This window comes from Poecilia reticulata, linkage group LG6, assembly GCF_000633615.1.
Source record: "Poecilia reticulata strain Guanapo linkage group LG6, Guppy_female_1.0+MT, whole genome shotgun sequence".
NCBI lineage: Eukaryota > Metazoa > Chordata > Actinopteri > Cyprinodontiformes > Poeciliidae > Poecilia > Poecilia reticulata.
In genome coordinates this window covers 27,812,408-27,830,337 of record NC_024336.1, presented here as the reverse complement: position 1 = coordinate 27,830,337, position 17,930 = coordinate 27,812,408, and the positions used below count along the sequence as shown (strand labels likewise).

Below are 17,930 nucleotides of genomic sequence, written 5' to 3'. Positions count from 1 at the left end.
AATTAACAGATCTTAAGAGTTACCATGTGGTGTTTCTGTTGCCGTGAGACGAGCTGTTCAGGATGCGCTCTAATTTTACTTTGATAAACATCGGATGAGTTCAGATCTCAGTGGGAATGAGTATCGTCATTTATGGACACGTGGACAGTGCCCTCTTGTGGTACGTTTGGAGAATCGCAACTTTGAATCGGATTCAACGTAAGGTTTCAACGTTTGTTCACACCTCCGTTAACTTTTCCACACTTTTGTCACATTGTAGCTGAACATTAATGTTTTTATTAGAATTTTATCTGATAAACTTGACGGTTATATACTATTTTATGTTGGTTTAAGGTAGATTTCAAAAGCTTTTATAGATGGTTTAAGTTGTATTCTGCTCCCATTACTAATAATTCAATCTCAGAATATTTCCTTGTAAAAAAAAAAAAAAAAAAACAACTCTCAAGCAAAACAACTTCAGAAAGTAAATTTGAAGGACAGTTCCTAGTGTAAATATTACCATAAGACGATAAAAAACTGTCGGGTATCGGATGGTAAAACCAAAATCAAGATGTTAAGAAAATGCTGGAAGCATCACAGAGAAACCGAACAATAAATCAAAGTTTTTGTTTCCCTTTATCTTGGAATAACTTTGATTTCAGATGCATTCTTCTATATATAGTGGTTTAACTTTCACTGAGTTTGTTAGAGGTGTAGGGGGGCTGAGTGGCATGCACACAGGTATGATTGACAACACTTAAGACCCTCTTCCTGCCTCTAATTGGTTGTTACAAATGTGTAAAAAAAAATTATTTTATAAAAGTATGGTGCACTAACTTAATTTTGGGGGATCGGCAGATATCTAAATGTGAAGCTGATCGTATCTAACTTGGCAAAGGTTTAAAAATCCTCCTCTGTCCTCTTCTGCTCTGGCAGGAGGTTTGACTGACAGACCAGCTCATGTCTGCAGGTCAAAAACAACCACGTTCATTTGTTCACCACATTTCAGCAACAAGGCAGCTTAAAGTTTTTACATCATGAAAATAAACACAAACAACACAAAGTTGTAAATCACACTGTGAATAATTGTCAAGTGACATCATAACACATTAAATGTTGGTGTTTCATTCATAATGTTTCAAAAGCAACTCTAGATTTAGAGGAACTCAGTGTTTCGGCTGTTTTACGGTTTTCTGGAAGTTTGTTCCAGATTTGTGGAGCATAGAAGCTGAATGCTGCTTCTCCATGTTTGGTTCTGGTTCTGGATGCAGAGCAGAACAAGAAGACCCACCTTTGCCAACAGAGCAACTTTCTTGCTACATTTATCAACATTTCAGATTAAAAAAATCTGAATCTGCAGGTCAGGCTTTTCAAAGATCGTTGATTGGCCAGAAAACCGCAGTCGGTGCATCGACCATTTAAAAGTTACATTCTGCAGTTTTAGTGTTTTCTGAAAATGAGAATTTATTCTCAGCCAACTTAAATAAAAACAGAGAACATATGCTCAGCAAATGTGTTTAGTTTTGCTGACGTGGCTTTGTGTTTCCAGTGACGTGCGTCACCCTGATAGAGATCGGCATCCTGCCCAGCGCCGCCATGCTGCTGCTCCTCAGTCGAGTCCTCTTCTTCGTGGTCACCGTCGCGTACTACTACCACCTGGGCCGCAAGCCCAAGAAGATCTGAGCCGACGGCGGCGCTTCGGCGAGGGATGTTTCAGCACAAATCACAGCTGGGGGTCGGGGGGTCCAACTGCTTTGTAAGTAAAAGGCCTCACACCCTCTTTCTGTGGGACCCGGCCTTCTACAAACCCCACCAAAGTGATATTTAACAGACGAGCAGAGCGTCACATCGCCACCGACGGACACAACGGGAACCAGTTGTGAGCGGCTGGGCTTCACACACATTCCTCCTCTGCGTAGTTTTGAGTGCTGGACGCTGCATCTGTGTGAAACTTTAAAGTGTACAGGAAAGACGAACCACCTGTCAGTGTTTCTCCACAGCTATATGATGTCCAGGTGAAGTGTTTGGTGTTTTTCCTTTCAGCTAACTACCGTTTCCTTTATCACGCTCAAGGGTTTGTGCTATTTGTTGTTTTCTTTTGGACGTGAACTCATATGTTGTATGTGAAAACGCGAACTGCCTTCCTCCGAATTTCCTAGAAAAATCATTAGCTGTCTGCTTCAGATGAGATCAATGCTGGATTACTGACACACACAAAAAAAACTGATGGGTTGAGTATCCAGAAACTCTGCTCACCCGTTCAATCAAGACTATTAATCATTTTACCGTTTAGTCTAAAAATTGGTGTGTTAGTTTTGAAACTTGTCAGGCTTTAAGCTGGGAGTTTTTAAAAGCACAACTGACTGTCATGCTGTTATGTGAACCTGTGAGGTGAATCGTCCCAGAGAAACCATACAGTTGTCTCTATTAGGAGGAACCTTAACCTGACTGACTGGCAAACCCTTCATGTGTAATTAGCGAGTCAAATCAAGCATGTCGCGTGCTTGATCAACACATAATAACCTGTTATAATCTCTTAGTTATGTAGCATAGCTTGTTTTTTAATGCCATGCACCATATCCATAGTCTTGCCTTAAAACAACTTTAAAGAACACTTGTAAATATGTAAATAAGTATTTAATATTGAGTGGCGTTCTTGTGAACCAAACAGGGAACTTGTTCAGTATTAGTCAATAATTATTAAAGGTTAATCCTTCTCTAAGTTAATGCGTCTTATTTTTGTACCTATTTAAATCACATTTTGTTCAGTCGTTTGCAACCCTGGTGAAGATCTGTAGGAAAGCTTTTAGATTAAAAACACATTTTCAATGGTGAGGAAAAGTTCGTCATACGCCAACAGGTGATAAATAGAACAATGACTACAAATACATGTACAGGAATTAATAATAAACACAATAAATAAAATTGCAGAACCCATCAAAAAAAAAAAAAAAATTTAAGTTCATAAAAAAAAAATCCATAAAATAGAAGAGAACAATGTTTGAAAACAATAAAAACATCTTCATAGATATTTTAATGAACACTGGAGCCCAAACTGTTAATGTTACTAAGAACATGTGGAAAAATCTTTGACATCTTTTATTATATCCTGAGCAGCTTTTATATATTCCTCTGATATTTTGATGAATTATCTTTGATAAGTGACGTATCATCTATCGTTACCATTGATGGATAATTATAGATCATCTATCAGATGGAAGTTAAAACTCTGGCTGCTCTAAAACATTAATATTATTTCCAGACAGAACGTTGGTCAGCAGAATACAGATTTAAAATCTTAAAACAATAATCTGTATCTAAAATAAATAGTTGTTTTAAACATTTGTGAGCTTTAGAAAGGCAGTTTTTCATTATTTTTAAATCTTCTCTAATATCCACTCTACTCAGCATTTTCTGCCCGTCCAGCCTCTTTGGTCACAGTTTTTTATTTTTGTTTTTTTTTTTTTTACTTTTTATTGGAGAACCAGCTGACTAATGGTTTTCTTTTCTGTTCTGATGTGACGCATGGCTAAAAGAAATGGGCACATTATATTTACACCCAAAGCAAACAGGAAGTCATAAACAAGCAGACACTGAAAAACTGAAATGGAAAAAAAAAATCTCTATTTTTGTAGGAATTATCACTTTAAGAAACAATTATTTGAAGCTTAAGCGTTTTACACGTCTCCAACAGGGATCCAAAACATGCAGAGGATGTTATACATTTCGTCACCAAACTAATATGTCACAGCTTTAGTAGCCATCCTATCAGATTTATTGATGCAATAACCAAAAGAATATTCTTCAAACAGTTTGCTTACCTAAGCAGATATTTATATACGTATTTATACATGTTTCTATCTGGAATGCTTTACTGAGAGTTGAAACTGCTCATTTGTCATGACAAATCAGACGTTTTCGTCAGTTTGAAACTTGAAAATCAAGATGGATTCAGACTATAAGCGAGTTTCTTCGGTGGTGGTCCACCAGGTTTCCAGTGGCCACATTAAGTCCTGCGCCAGAAGGGAGAGGTTCTGCGGTTCTCTCTTTTTTTTTTTTTTTTTTTTGCTTTTTCGGGTCGGCAGCTGCAGATTCAGCACTGAAGGGAAATGTGCGCCGTCCTCACCCATGTTTCAGCTCAGATGGGGGAAACTGAAACACGGGTGAGGTCTCCTGCACCCCTAAAAAGCCGTAATTATGCTTTTTTTATTTTTATTTTTGCAGGGTTTAATTAGAAGCAGCTCTCTCCCGAGTGACATTGTGTTCCCCAACCTTTCGCTGCACCGCTTTGCGCTGACTGGCATAATTATGGAGTAACAAAAAAAAGTGTCGTTCCGTTTCCATCAGTGCTGCAGGCCTCAAACGATCAGCCTGGTGAAATGTTCAAAGGTCTGCAAGGCAGGTCTATTTTTGGAGAGAACAGCAATTTTGCCGAGGAGGGCAGAGGAGAGGAGGCAGAGCAACTCTTTCATCATCCCTGCTGTCGTAAATTAGAAATATGAAACTGGAAACTAGTCTTCAAGTCTGAAAATAGTGCAAAAATGCTTCATTCCCTCACAATGTTACGGACGGCGTGTGTTGTTGATCTGTTTTAAATTGTAGCAAAGTGTTTTCATGTATATATGTGGGATATTGTACATGATAAATTAATTGTGGTTGAATTCTGATTATTAGTTTGAAATAAAAACACTTGTTTATTATTGGAACCTCTGAAAATGAAGTCATTTTGTTTGTTTTGTCAGATATATATATATAAAGCTCCAGGTGTCCAAACCTTTTGTCACTTGGCCCAAAACTGTCAAGTGAAAAGTACGTGAGGGTCAGGAACATAAAAACACTCAAAGTAAGCAAGTAAAGTATTTCTTTTTTTATTCTTTCCATTGCACTGCAAAACCACAAAATCTTACCAAGTAGTTTTGGTCTAGTTTCTAGTGCCAATATCTTAAGTCAAGTTTACTAAGATAGTAAACTTGACTTAAGATATTTGGTCTAGTTTTGGTCTAGTTTCTAGTGCCAATATCTTAAGTCAAGTTTACTAAGATAGTAAACTTGACTTAAGATATTGGCACTAGAAACTAGACCAAAACTATTTAAGTGGAGATCCAAAATAAAAAAAAATAAAAAGATTTTACACATTTGCTGCATTAAATGGAAGGCATCTACTTTTCAAATTAAACACATTTACTAAGTCTTAAGAACAGGATTTGGGTCAATTTAGCCAAGATTACTAAATTGGATAAAAGCTGATTTGAGTGCAGTAATGTTTGCTTTTCAGTAAAACTGACGTAGTTCAACTTATAATAAAAGCTTTGTTATAAAAAGTCAAATACTTTTTCAAAGTTAATATTTTCCAACGTTGCCAAACCCAGTGATGTCACTGATATGATGCCATATATGACATCGCTGATGTCATCACCTCAAATTACCGACTTTGCAACTACATCACTTAATCATTCGAGGCGCAATGATGGACGTTGGAAGTGAAGGATGGTAATATTGAACAGAGCAACTGAAATAGTTTTCCCAAGTTGTTTTTGCCAGTTTATTCGTGGTTTCTAGTTGTTAGCATCGAGCTAATTTGTCTGAACGTAACTCGCCTGGTTGGGGCTCATAGACGGCGGCATTTATGAAAGCTGGAAACGGCTAGCTTAGAAACCGACCCAAACCTCGTCCCTCCTGACGTGTTGATCAAATTACTGACTTTACCTGAATTTATACCGCATGATTTTTGCCACTGTCATAAACTGTGTTCCCCTTTACACCGGAGCAGCATAAAAAAAACGTACAACAGACGAGATGCTAACCAGTTTTTGTCAAACATGCTAGGCTACATGACTGTGGGGCACTGTTTCCATGGTTACTAATAGACCCGTACCTTCTCCATAATGCCATATTTAATATCTTTGTAATAATACTGACTTACAAAGTATAAGAACGTTAATCATCTTGCCTTGTAAAAATTGTTGCTGCACATTCGCGGTTAGGGCTGACAGTCATAATTTATGACTGCTGTCCGTCGCCGCTGTAACTTTCCTCATTAAAAGTCATAAAATAAAATGACATTTTTGCTTTCTATCCTTGTGGCGCCGCGTGGCGCCCTATGACCATTTTTAAAGCGAAATCAACTAAATAAAAGCGACATTAGACAACAGATGTCTGTTCTTAGACTAGCTTTAAAGGAGCGCATTGGTTATTAACGTCCATTATGGTGGAGTGGGCGGAGTTCTGGAGAGCGTGACGTCACGTGCAAAGGTCAGCATCTGGATCAAACATCTTAAAGTACTTGTACCAGCTCATCAGCGGAAATGACACATTAACATGTCTCAACAGGCTGTTTTGTAATCCCACTTTTGGTTGTTATTTTCTGAAACATGTTCAAACTCGTCCCCCCAAATGTAACCTTTTGTAAAACCAACCCACTGCTTTCCACTTCCACTCACACCGGGGCTGGAAAACGGCATTATGTGGCTCAGGAGATCAGTGTGTGCAGTCTGGGTTGCTTACTCCCTGAAAAAGCTCGTGTGTGTGTGTGTGTGTGTGTGTGTGTGTGTGTGTGTGTGTGTGTGTGTGTGTGTGTGCATTCTCAAACTTTCCACCAAGTGAACTGGGTTCATTTTGTGGTGTCTTCAGGTGTCGGCATGTTGGAGTAGCTCTGTTATGTTTTGTTTGTAGACTTTTTAAAAGTATATATTTCTTTTTGTGCGTTGTATTTTTGTCCAATTATTCCTTGTGGTTTCAGATGCAATGAAGCTGAAAGGATATTTGCTTATTCCTTTTTACTTTTGGACAGTGGTTATAGTGTGCAACCATGGCAACAATATATTGTTTTTACAAATGGGAGCAGCTGATTAGTATCTGAATAATTCAGTGAATATCTGAACAAGAGGAGTCGAAAAGGAGGAATCTCTTAAATCGATCATAATCTGCAGCAACAGTCTTCAGTCAGAAGCATCTTCGGATTTGTTGCGAGACTGACTGCTCCTGGAGACATTTCCTGCTGCAGCATTACCATCCACATCTTTGAAAATACTTGGATGACATACATAAACATTTTGTTTTTTTACATTACTAAGAATCATATCTGTGTCCAAAAGTCATAGGGAAACAAATGAGTTAGTGTTTGAATTTATATCTTTTAAAGACAAATATTTTTTTTTCTTTTAAATCCTAAATATGTAAACAAAAACACAAATATTTAAATTTGAAATTCATTTCAAAATAGCTCATGCTTGAAAACGCATCAGAGGCTTTTATTCCTTCAATAGTTTTTAGAATAGATGCTGCATACTGTTTTATTATTTAATTACAAGACAATGACATATAAAACTATATATTTCTGTATTTATGTTCCGTATTAAACGAGAAGACTCACTCTGATGACGTATGTGACACGTAGGGGTCGATGGGAATGTATTATGTCTGCCGCCGCATGGTGGGGGTGTGAACACGTCCGTTCACACACACACACACACACACACACACACACACACACACACACACACACACACACACACACACACACACACACACACACACACACAGAAAAAGAGGCAGAGACAAACATCCAGTTTTCTTTCTCACGGACCTTTTTTGCGTCCCACATTCAGCCGGAGCCCGGATCCACTGAGGACGCCTGCAGACCAACTCACAGTAAGTCCCGGTCATGTTTGTCCAGCTAACGCCAAGCTACAAAACTTTGACACTTTGAAAATTAGTCCGGATCAGTCCGAAGCGACCCGGACTCGCTTGAGTTTTGTCCTTAAACGAAAAGGGAATTTCGCTAAATAGACCTAGAAATGAAGTGAGTAAAACCTGAACCATCGTTGAGACTTTCCGAGTAGACGTTATCTTTGTGTGGTTTGACGGTATGAAAATATCCTGTGTCCCTTGGAGCAGTTACACCTGTTTCAAAGTAGTGCGAAATCTGCATTTCATTACACATTTATTATTAAATCTGTCCTAAAGTTTGATATTTAGCATTTGTGAAGTTTATCGTGTTATTACGGGATGAACAGGATTCTTCGGTTGAGTTTCATTGCTTGAATACTGAAAATGAGCAGCAGCCAGTTGTCAGATGACTTCGTGAGTTTGGGACTTTTTGCTCACGTTGGTTGCTAAATGTTGTGGGCAGTGGCGTAACTCTGAAATCTGGGGACTGTGGGTATCCTGTCCTGGTGCCTGTTGGGAAATGTGTTTTTCTTTTTTCCAAGTTTTGCCACACGTAGTACGTAGACACTAGTTAAAAATGAACAACAATCAAAGTTTACGGTGTTTTTAGCAAAATAGGAAAAGAAAATATTTAATATAATCAAGTTACTTTTACTAAAATAATAAAAAAAATACACATTCCAACTGCAGCTGATAAAAATAAAGTTAAAACTCTAAATCAGACGTGTAGCAAGCTAGTATTGGCTAATATTGGTACCATTAGCTAATTTTAAAAGAAATGCATCTGGATCACCATTATAGTTCTACAAAGCGTAACATATTCATTTAATTATGATATTAGTTAAAATAATACTTGCTATACAATGATCTATTTTAACAATATAATGAATAATGATTGTCAGAATTTAGTTTGAAGATTTTAATTCAATAGAAAGTCATGTAATGGACTCGCTGGACAGTAGTGCGCCCTCTGGTGGACACACCACGGACAAGAGAAGACTTTTTAAAATAATAATCTCATCTTTTATGGAATTAACTAGTTATCACATTGTACAAGATTATATCCCATGTGTTCAAGGGAAACATGGGATATTTAGCACGTGTGCGAATGAGCTAACAGCTTGTGGAGTAACAGGGCTAGCAGCTAGCTTAAAATGGCAATGCCTTCATTGGAGTGCAGTTGATTTAGTTTTCACCAGATATAAAAAATATATATTTTCTTTATTGTATGCAAAGAAAAAGCGTTGAAGCATTTTTCAGGTAGCCAGGGATACTGTTTTGTTTAGTTTTTTTTTTCATTTAGCATATGCTCTTCATAATAAGGTTAGCGGTTTTAAAACCATAATTTGTGAAAACTTGTATAGTCTACTGGCAAGTATCATGTTTATACCTACTAATTTAAAAGAAAAATAAAGATATATCATTTATTTCAATTGAATTTCATGAAGAACACCACAGTAAACATCGTTACATGTTCAAAACAAAGCAGCTGTTGAAAGCAGGTTTTTCAGCCACATGCTAATTTGCAAACCCAGGCCTTGGTTGGACGTTTTTTAAAAGCCAGCAAAATTAAAAAAGAAATTCACACACTGAATTACTGCAACTATTAACAAGAAATGCATAATTCTCCACAACAAAGTAGGTTGGTTCACATCAGTATTTCCCTAAAAATGGACAAATACAGTCACTCATAAGAATATGTGTAAAGGAATAAACGATGGTTTTCTGGACCCACAATGCACCAGTGAAATGTTCCCAGTGCTGTACCTCCATAAAACCAGTTTGAACCATTTAAATATGGATGCTTGCTTTAATGTTGGCACCAGATTCTGATCCAACCGTTTGAGTATTTCAGATGAAATCAATTTTCAGGTTTGATGAAATAATTCGCTTCAGTTTTTTCTGTTTATCTGACAGAAGTGGCACCTGCTAACCTTTTTGGGTTTGTTTTTAGCTGTTGCTGTTTTGGTTTTTTTTGTTTTTTGTCTCATCAATGTGGCGTTTCGTCCGTTCAGCTGCTGCTCGTTGCATAATTAAGTTTCTATGTTACAGATCATTATCTGTATTCATAGAGTTTCTGAAATACTCCAACTAGCACGTCTTGTGTAATACTCACAGTTGGGTAGTAACTGGTTACATTTACTCAATTACTTTTACTCGAGTAATTTTATTATAAAGTATTTCTACTCTTACTTGAGTAAAATTTCTGTATTCTCTACCCACTGAATGAAAATCAAATATATTTTAACCAAAAATTCACCAGACACAGTGAAAAAGTTTTTTTTATTATTGAAAGAAACTGATTTGGAAACATTTTCTTTTTTTATGATTTTGTTTTCCTTTTTGTTACTGTTATTTTCATCCTTAAAATACCAACATTTCCACTTCATATTTTGGTCTGACTGTGTAATTTTTAAATATTAAATTATTGATAATTTGATCAGTTACTCAGTAATTGAGTGGACTTCCTACCAAATACTTTTTTTAATCTTACTTGAGTAATTCTTTGGACGGCTGCTTTTCATTTCACTTGAGTAAAAATATTTTGAAGTAGTAATACTCTTACTTAGTACTACAGGTTTAATACCACGACACTAAAAACACAAACTTTAACCACCTAAATGCATCATCCCATTTTCAAGAAATTATCTGAGATTTGAGCTTTTTTATGTTTATTAACCTCCATAATAAAATAAATAAGTTGATATACAATCATTTGTTTACTGGTTTAAAACTGTATAAAATGGAAGAAAGAAGCAAATAAATGAAAAAGACAAATTGACTCAATTTAATTCTAAATACAAAATATCACTGATTAATTTGTAGAAATTTGCTGAATAAATAAAAAGCACATCTGTGATGTATTAAACCACAGGGGTCAAAGTCGAGGCGCGTGGGCCAAATCCGGCCCGCCATGTCTGTTTATGTGGCCCTCTAGGTTCTAGACTAAACACCAAGTCTGCTTAAATATTATGTTTTCAATCAAATCAATGTAGTTTTTATCTGTTTACTGCCAAATTGTAACAATCAATTCCTCCAGTTTCTTCAGAATTATTGTGGAAATTTACACAAAATCAACAAATTGCGCTAATAATTGGGAGTTTATTGCAGATTTTTCTCAAATATTGTCAAAAACTTTCTTACTTGTACTAAACAGCTGCCTCAGCTTTAAGTGATTTCAGATTATAGTCCATGATCTACACAGCGAGTAATAAAAAGTCGCAAATAACCACAAATATCGTAAATATTTCCAAATTAGTACCACAATCCCTTTGATTTTTATTGGAAAAAATCACAAAAAGAATCACGAAACCCTGGAGGGACTGAAAGGATGTTCAAAAACATTATTTGATTTTAGAAAATTATTGATATTTTAACAGTTTGGTGAACAGATTTTATCAACACATTCTGGCGCCACCGGCCCTTTAAGAGCACTGATGGTCCTGATTTGGCCCAAAACGAAAATGAGTGTCACTGCTGAATTAAACAAGAAAAATAGTTTATAAGATTTAGAATTAAGTGGTGAAATTGGAAAATTTTAAATGATTTTTAAGCTCTACTTTTAAGTGCCAAACATACAATAACATTACATGTAGCTGCTGCTGTTGGATCTGTAATCTCAGCCATTTAAGCCCTTAATCATCTAACATTTCTAACTCCATCCCATTATAAAATATCTTTCTTTTCGTTTCATTGCCGTCAGACGTTCAGTCGGCTGCTCCCTGACCTCCGCAGGGTCGTTTTCTGAACCGTGTCGTCTCGTCGCTGCTGCAGTCGGAAATAAACAATCGACACATTTCAGAGAAGGGAGGCGCCTCATAAACACAGATTAGAAAGCAGCGTGTTAATTTGGGCTTTGGCTGATCCTCCCCACATTTAACAGCGCTGCCAGCTAATGACAGGCCGGCGCTGCAAACTGGGACCACGCAGTCAGCAGAAGTCTGAATTGTTCAGATCTTACAGGATATTTAAAACGGTTTCAATGTGTTTTGTTAGATTGGAGAACATGAACGGTATCTTTTTGTTTTTAAACTGAAAGAGTGAAAGCAGCACTCCTTATATGTAGCTTCCTGTTACCTCACTGCTCTTATGAGCAATAATCTGCTGTAGGTTTTAGTTGTTGGCACAGATGCTGAGTAATTTCCACAGAAAGAGGGAAACCACCTGACGGGGTTTCACACGTTCGTGTCACAGCGTCGTCATGGCGATGCTGGAGCCCCTCTTTATCCCCTAAAACTTATCCCAAAACTTTCAGAGACGGGAAGAAGCGTCAGCACAGCAGCACACTGTAAAACATTTGGTTTAACCTGAAAATGAAAGTCCACCTGCTGCCTTGAAAATGTAATTTAAGTCACAAGAAAATAGTTTTGGTTTTAACTCAGAAATTAAAGTTCATGATTTAACAACAACAGACAAATTGTCTAAACATTGTTTTTTAACTTCATTCATCTTGAATTGTGAGTTTTAACTTAATGTTGCAATTTAAACCAAATAATTATTTTACAATATGCAAGAAAACAAAACTGTCCTCATCTGGTTTAACTCAGTTGATTCAACTCTTGGAGGTTTGACTAAATTAATAAAAAGTTAAGTAAGTTTATCTGCTGTAAGTTTATCTTTCACAAACTCAGATTCCCACATTTTTTCTGATTTTACTGAAATTTTTTCTCAAAATTTGCTGCCTCAGCCATACTTCATGTCAAGTTATTGTCTGTGATCAATACGATTAATAAAATGTCACATTTAACATCATAAATTAGCGCAAAATGGGTAAAAATTCCTTCCAACTATTTCTAAATTAGCACCACAAAATCAGTTGTTTTTATTGCAAAACAATAAAAAATCCTGGATGGAAAAGATGTTCGATATCATTTTACTGTAAGAACCTTCTATTGAATGCTAAAACAAACAGCTATTTATTGATATTTTATCAGTTTAATGGGTTTTATCGGAACATTCCCTTTAAGAACATTCAGATTTTTGATTTGGCCCAATATGAAAATGAGTTGGACATCGCTGAGCTAAGCAGTTGTCCTGTTGTTATTCCACCAAACTGATTCTTGGCAGTAACCTTTTAAAGTGAACCGCAGCGCGGATCTTATGCTGCAGAGGGAAAATCATGTCAGTAAGGTCAGAGAGCCTGGAAAGTTCTGGTAACTGGTTCAGATTCTTTTCACTCTGAGTAATTTCGGTTCTCCACGCAGCGTATAAAGATAGACTTCCCCACAGCCTTTTAATTTCAGCTGCGTTGTACGGTATTTGTTATGCAAGTTATAATAAGACTGGTGTTTTTAGTTCTGCTTTCAGTTTCTAGTCAGGTGACTTTTCCTTCATGGAGGCTCGTTTTGGGAGTCATTTTAAAGAAAATCACTGCATTAATGAGACACAAATTAGATTTTTTGTAATGAAATCTAATTGTTGTACAATAATTCCATAAAATGCATTAGAAATGACATTTTTATGTTTTAATTAGTAAAATTAAGATTTCATAAACCTCTAACTCTTAAACTTTCTTTATTGATTGTTGAATTATCTAGTTCTGGTTTGATCGATCAAAGAGTCAACAGGTGCTCGAATGCTGTTGAACTGTAAACAAAGAAGAAAATCAGAGGCTGTGATGTTGAATTAAAATGTAGAAGAAGAGTTACTGCCCTCTAAATACACGGTGCAACCTCAGTTTTCTGACCAGAGTGTGCAGATGGGTAGAAATGCTGTGTTTTACTGCAGCGTTGACGGGTGAATAAATGGAAATACCCACATTTAGAGTCAAAAAATATGCTGCGATGGTTCTTTAATATACAATTTTTGGCAGGAATGTAATGACATACAGAGAACGACGCGTGAATCTTTGTTCATTTCTGCCAGCTTAACAGGGCAACTCAAAATCTACTTCATTTCTTTCTTTAAAATAAGAGTCTCATCCAACTAGGTGTAGGTGAAGCTACAAAATAGATGTTAGCCTTAGCATAGTTAGCAGCTAATATGTAGCCTAACAGGATTCTCACATCTATGTTGCCACACAAACACTTCTTCATTGGTTTTTGTAATCCAGGCTTTTTTTTGTCAGTCCAATCACAAGAAGATTGGTCAACATAACGAGGCAACTCAAGAACTAATTCCTTCCTCCCTTCAAAATAAGAGTTTCAAACATGGACATGAAATGTCGTGTTTTACCGCTCACCTGCAGCGTTGATGGGAGAATCAACGGAAATACCCACAATGAGAGCCATGTGCTCTCAGTCAAAAACATGCTGCTATGATGGCCTTGTACAAGGTTTTTGGCAGGAATGTAACACCATACAGAAAACCCGACATGAAAATCTTTGTTTATTTCTGTCATCTTAACAGGGAAACTCAAAAACCACTTCCATTCTTATTTCAAAATAAGAGCCTCATCCATACAATAGGATATGAAATAGACGCTACCTTTAGCGTTGTTAACAGCTAGCATGTAGCCTCACAGGATTCTGCCTCATTGTTTTTTTTATATAGCTGAGGGTTTTAGTCAGAAGCAGATTGGCAAACAATGTCAAGTAATAATGCAAGAATTCCCTTCAAAATAAGATACAAAATGCTAACTTTAGCAGCTAAAGATTAGCCAGTTGCGTCATTTTCAAAGAGCCTTAAATCATAAACAATTTAACAGTGGCAGAAGGTTCTTCAAAACGTTTCTATCCAAACTTTAGTCGCCATCGTGACAGAAAGTCTTTATTTGTCGGCAAAGCAGAATCTGAAGCTCAGAATATTCACATTCATATCCGGGATTCATAACAACAACAGAGGCTTGAAGATAAAGCCGCCTGCTGAATGAGACGGCGCTTTATGGGGCTTTATTACAGCGAGATCTCGTTACTCCCTCGCTAGTTTGTTTCAGCCAATGTCAGAGGAAACTGCAAAACAGCTGCAGGGAGCAAATATGCAAGTCGAAGCAAAAGTTTGCTCTTTTTTCAGATGTGGGAAACAGTTTCACTTTTAAACTCACTTTACTCTTCTTGTAACTTAGGATAAAAATGGAAACTCTAAAAAAAAGTTTGTTGAACTAATTCCAGAGTGTCGCCACTTTAAGCCTTACTTGCAACCGTTTTGGCGATCATTTAATTTCCTGAAAGAGGAAAATGCAACAGAGATGTTGCTTAGAGCTGAAGTGGCGTGAGCGGAGCGCGGTCAGCAGACGGTATCATAACTGAGCCTTTTTTAATCTGCATTGCTGCTCGACATCGAGACAACAATCTCCTTTGAGGATTAGCTGCTTTGCTGCTGAGAGCTTTGGGGTTTGGACTCGCTTCAGTTTTGTAAACAGGAAGCTCTCTTCGTGTTTTCTGGCCAATAGGTCAATAAAGTGACCTGCTGGAGAGTTTCAGAGACATTGATGCAGCTGTGCTGGAAAATATGTGAACATGGAGTCAGTCACACATTGCTTTTATTTTACATTTTATCAAATTGGGGTCAAAATTGCAGTACATTTTATAGGAGATGAGATTAGCTAATATTTTTTAAAGGGCAATTTAATTTAGTGGTTTTTGTTTTAATATATATACTTTTTGGTTGTGATGTTTTACTTTGTATATTTAAAAACATCTTCTCGTTGGTGAACGTTCATTCACAGAAAACAGAATGAATGCTTTACGTGTAACGATACGGGTGTTTATTTATTTTTACAAATATGAAACGTTAGGCTTACTTTTGTGCTCCTCTGTTCCAGACAGAATTTTTCAGAAAGATTTTCTCCCATAATTTCACTGCATTCAGAGCCGATTTCTGTCCCTGCTCAGAAAACATCACCCCCACAGCATGATGCTGCCACCACTGTGCTTGCCATTTGGAGGTTGTGTATCCAGATTGATGCATTTCCAACACACTTGGTGGAAAATGTGTTGTGTCGCTTTGGTCTTTTTTAAATGTGTTTTCCGTGTCCTACTCTGGCTTTCTTCTGTCCTGGGATGATGAGTCGACAGAGATGCTCAACGCCGAGGATGTTTTATGGTGAAGCCACTCTTTAAATCTCAGCATGACTTCATCTTTGAACTGCTTCCTTCTGGTCCTCCTGTTTGTGTGCTGACGTTCTCTAACGGACCTTTATAGGACAGCTGGATTTATGCAGATTAAATGGATTCTGTTTCTAATTTTGTGTCTGTGAAGGCAGGAATAATTGGATGTCGCTGTTTTACGTAAACTAACAAAATGATAAAAAGTTGGAAGTTGTGTGAATATTTTTGCGTGGCAGTGTGATGATATGAAGCTGTAAAATGGCTGAGTCGACGTCTGAAAAAATAAAATAAAATAAAAACCTGACGTTAGGCATTTTTGTTTTCTTGTGAAAACCAACAAGCTGCATCCGAAATGCACAAAGGAGCGTTATCGCAGATCCTTCCTCCCATTAGTTCTACGACTTTGTAATCATCACTGCTCACAAAAACTCTGTTTTCACAGCTGCACAGTTTCAAATAACGGCCATGTTGTTTTCACTTGAGCAACGAGGCATTTCAAAGTTCTTTACGTCATAAAAACGCAAAGTCATAGAAAACACAGTCAATAACATTACATATAAGATTATTGATTAATGTTTTATTGATTATGAAGCAAAAGCAACCATAACCAGTTGGGTTTTTAGTGTAGATTTAAAGGAACTCAGCGCTTCGGCTGTTTTACAGTTTTCAGGAGTTTTGTTCCAGATGTGTGGTGCATAGAAGCTGAATGCTGCTTCTCCATGTTTGGTTCTGGTTCTGGGGATGCAGAGCAGAACCAGAACCAGAAGGCCTGAGAGGTCTGGAAGGTTGCTATGACAACAGCAAATCTTTAATGCACTGTGGTGCTGATCCGTTGAGTGATTTATAAACTAACAGTATTTTAAAGTCTATTCTCTGATCTACAGGGAGCCAGAGGAAGGACTGTAGATCTGGGTGATGTGCTATAACTTCCTGGTTTTAGTCAGAACTCCAGCAACAGCGTTCTGGATCAGATTGATTTTTTTTTTAGGCTGACCTGTTGCAGTAATCAATGTGTCTAAAGATAAACACATGGATGGGTTTCTCTAGATCTCAGACATTAATCCTCCAATCCTGGAGATGTTCTTCAGGTGATAGAAGGCCAACTTTGTAACCGTCTTCATGTGGCTGTGAAGGTTCAGGTCAGAGTTCAGCCTGATCTCCTGTAATAACTGAAGCTGTGGGTCGACGCTACATTGTTCCTCTTTCGGACTAAATATAATAACTTCAGTTTTGTTTGTGTTTGGCTGGAGGAAGTTTTGACACATTGTTCTCAGCATCTGTTCAGTGATTCAGAGTCACCTGGTGACATCAGAATCTAAATCCTTTATTCTCATTTTTATAATTTTTTTACACTTTTGTTTTGCTGCTGTTACACCTGAGTTTCGCCACTGTGGAGCATCTGTCTGTGGTTTAATCGATGACTATCTCTAAAAGTATCAAAAACACCATGTGACTCTGACCAAACAGGATGGATTTATGTTTCGAAGAAGGATGTTTGTTTTCACTTCTTGCTTTTTTACACATGTGAGGTTTTGATCTGACAGTGGTGTCAGGTTTGTCAAATGGCATCAATTTATTCTCGTATTAACCTCCAGGAAGCTTCTGTTGAATCCTTTTAACAAAATATTTTAAATTTGTGTTGATATCGACGCATTTATTGAGTTTGAAATGGTGCACTTTGCTCTTTAAAAGGACTTAATGACACAGAGTCCAAACTAGAGATTTTGAGTAGAAGTGGAGGGGGAGACGGAAGCAGCTTGTAATCTGATCCGCAGGGAGGGAGTCGTCTTTTTGGGATATTTTCAGACTCCTCAAATAACCACAATGGACGGGTGTATTTTTGCTCCTTCCAGTGCAGAATAACATCTTGCAGGGTATATTTTCTTTGGGTTTAGTGAAGTTCAGGCTGAATGTTGCTGGCTTGATGAGTTTCATCGAAGTATACTGTGCTGAGTAGGTTTTCTTTTCAGATATGATAGAAATGCCAAAGTTTAAGTCAGATCAGATTCACATCCACACGCTGGTTTCTGTTTGTATGTTTCCTATGACACCAGATAAAGTCATTGAAAGTGGCTCCGTTTAAAAATAACCCATAAAATAATGTTTGCAACTGTGACTGTTGTTGCTAGAAAACAAGGCGGTGAATCTGTTTCCCCACTTTCATGCAGAGTGAAACCAAATGCTCTGCCAGGCCAACACTTCAGAGAAACTTTGCTTCCTTTTTATATGAAACTTTCTGCTCTAATGGCCACTTTTCACCTTCTGAGGTTAAAAGTGGTTTGCTGATATAAATGA

At 37.2% G+C, this 17,930-nt stretch overlaps 2 protein-coding genes across 3 annotated transcripts in view; both read left to right on the top strand.

Annotated features, from left to right (window-relative positions):
* Positions 1-4,685, top strand: part of LOC103466400 (tumor protein p53-inducible protein 11) — a 54,889-nt gene extending 50,204 nt beyond the window's left edge. For both annotated transcript variants that reach the window (XM_008411938.2, XM_008411939.2), the window contains exon 7: positions 1,529-4,685. In XM_008411938.2, the coding sequence (XP_008410160.1) occupies positions 1,529-1,662 (134 nt within the window). In that variant the 3' untranslated portion in view covers positions 1,663-4,685. The remainder of the gene's footprint in view (positions 1-1,528) is intronic.
* Positions 4,686-7,462: 2,777 nt separating this feature from the next.
* The window catches only part of cd82b (CD82 molecule b), a 33,931-nt gene continuing 23,463 nt past the window's right edge, over positions 7,463-17,930 (top strand). The window contains exon 1 of the mRNA XM_008411940.2: positions 7,463-7,629. The gene's annotated coding sequence lies outside the window, so the exon portion shown is untranslated. The remainder of the gene's footprint in view (positions 7,630-17,930) is intronic.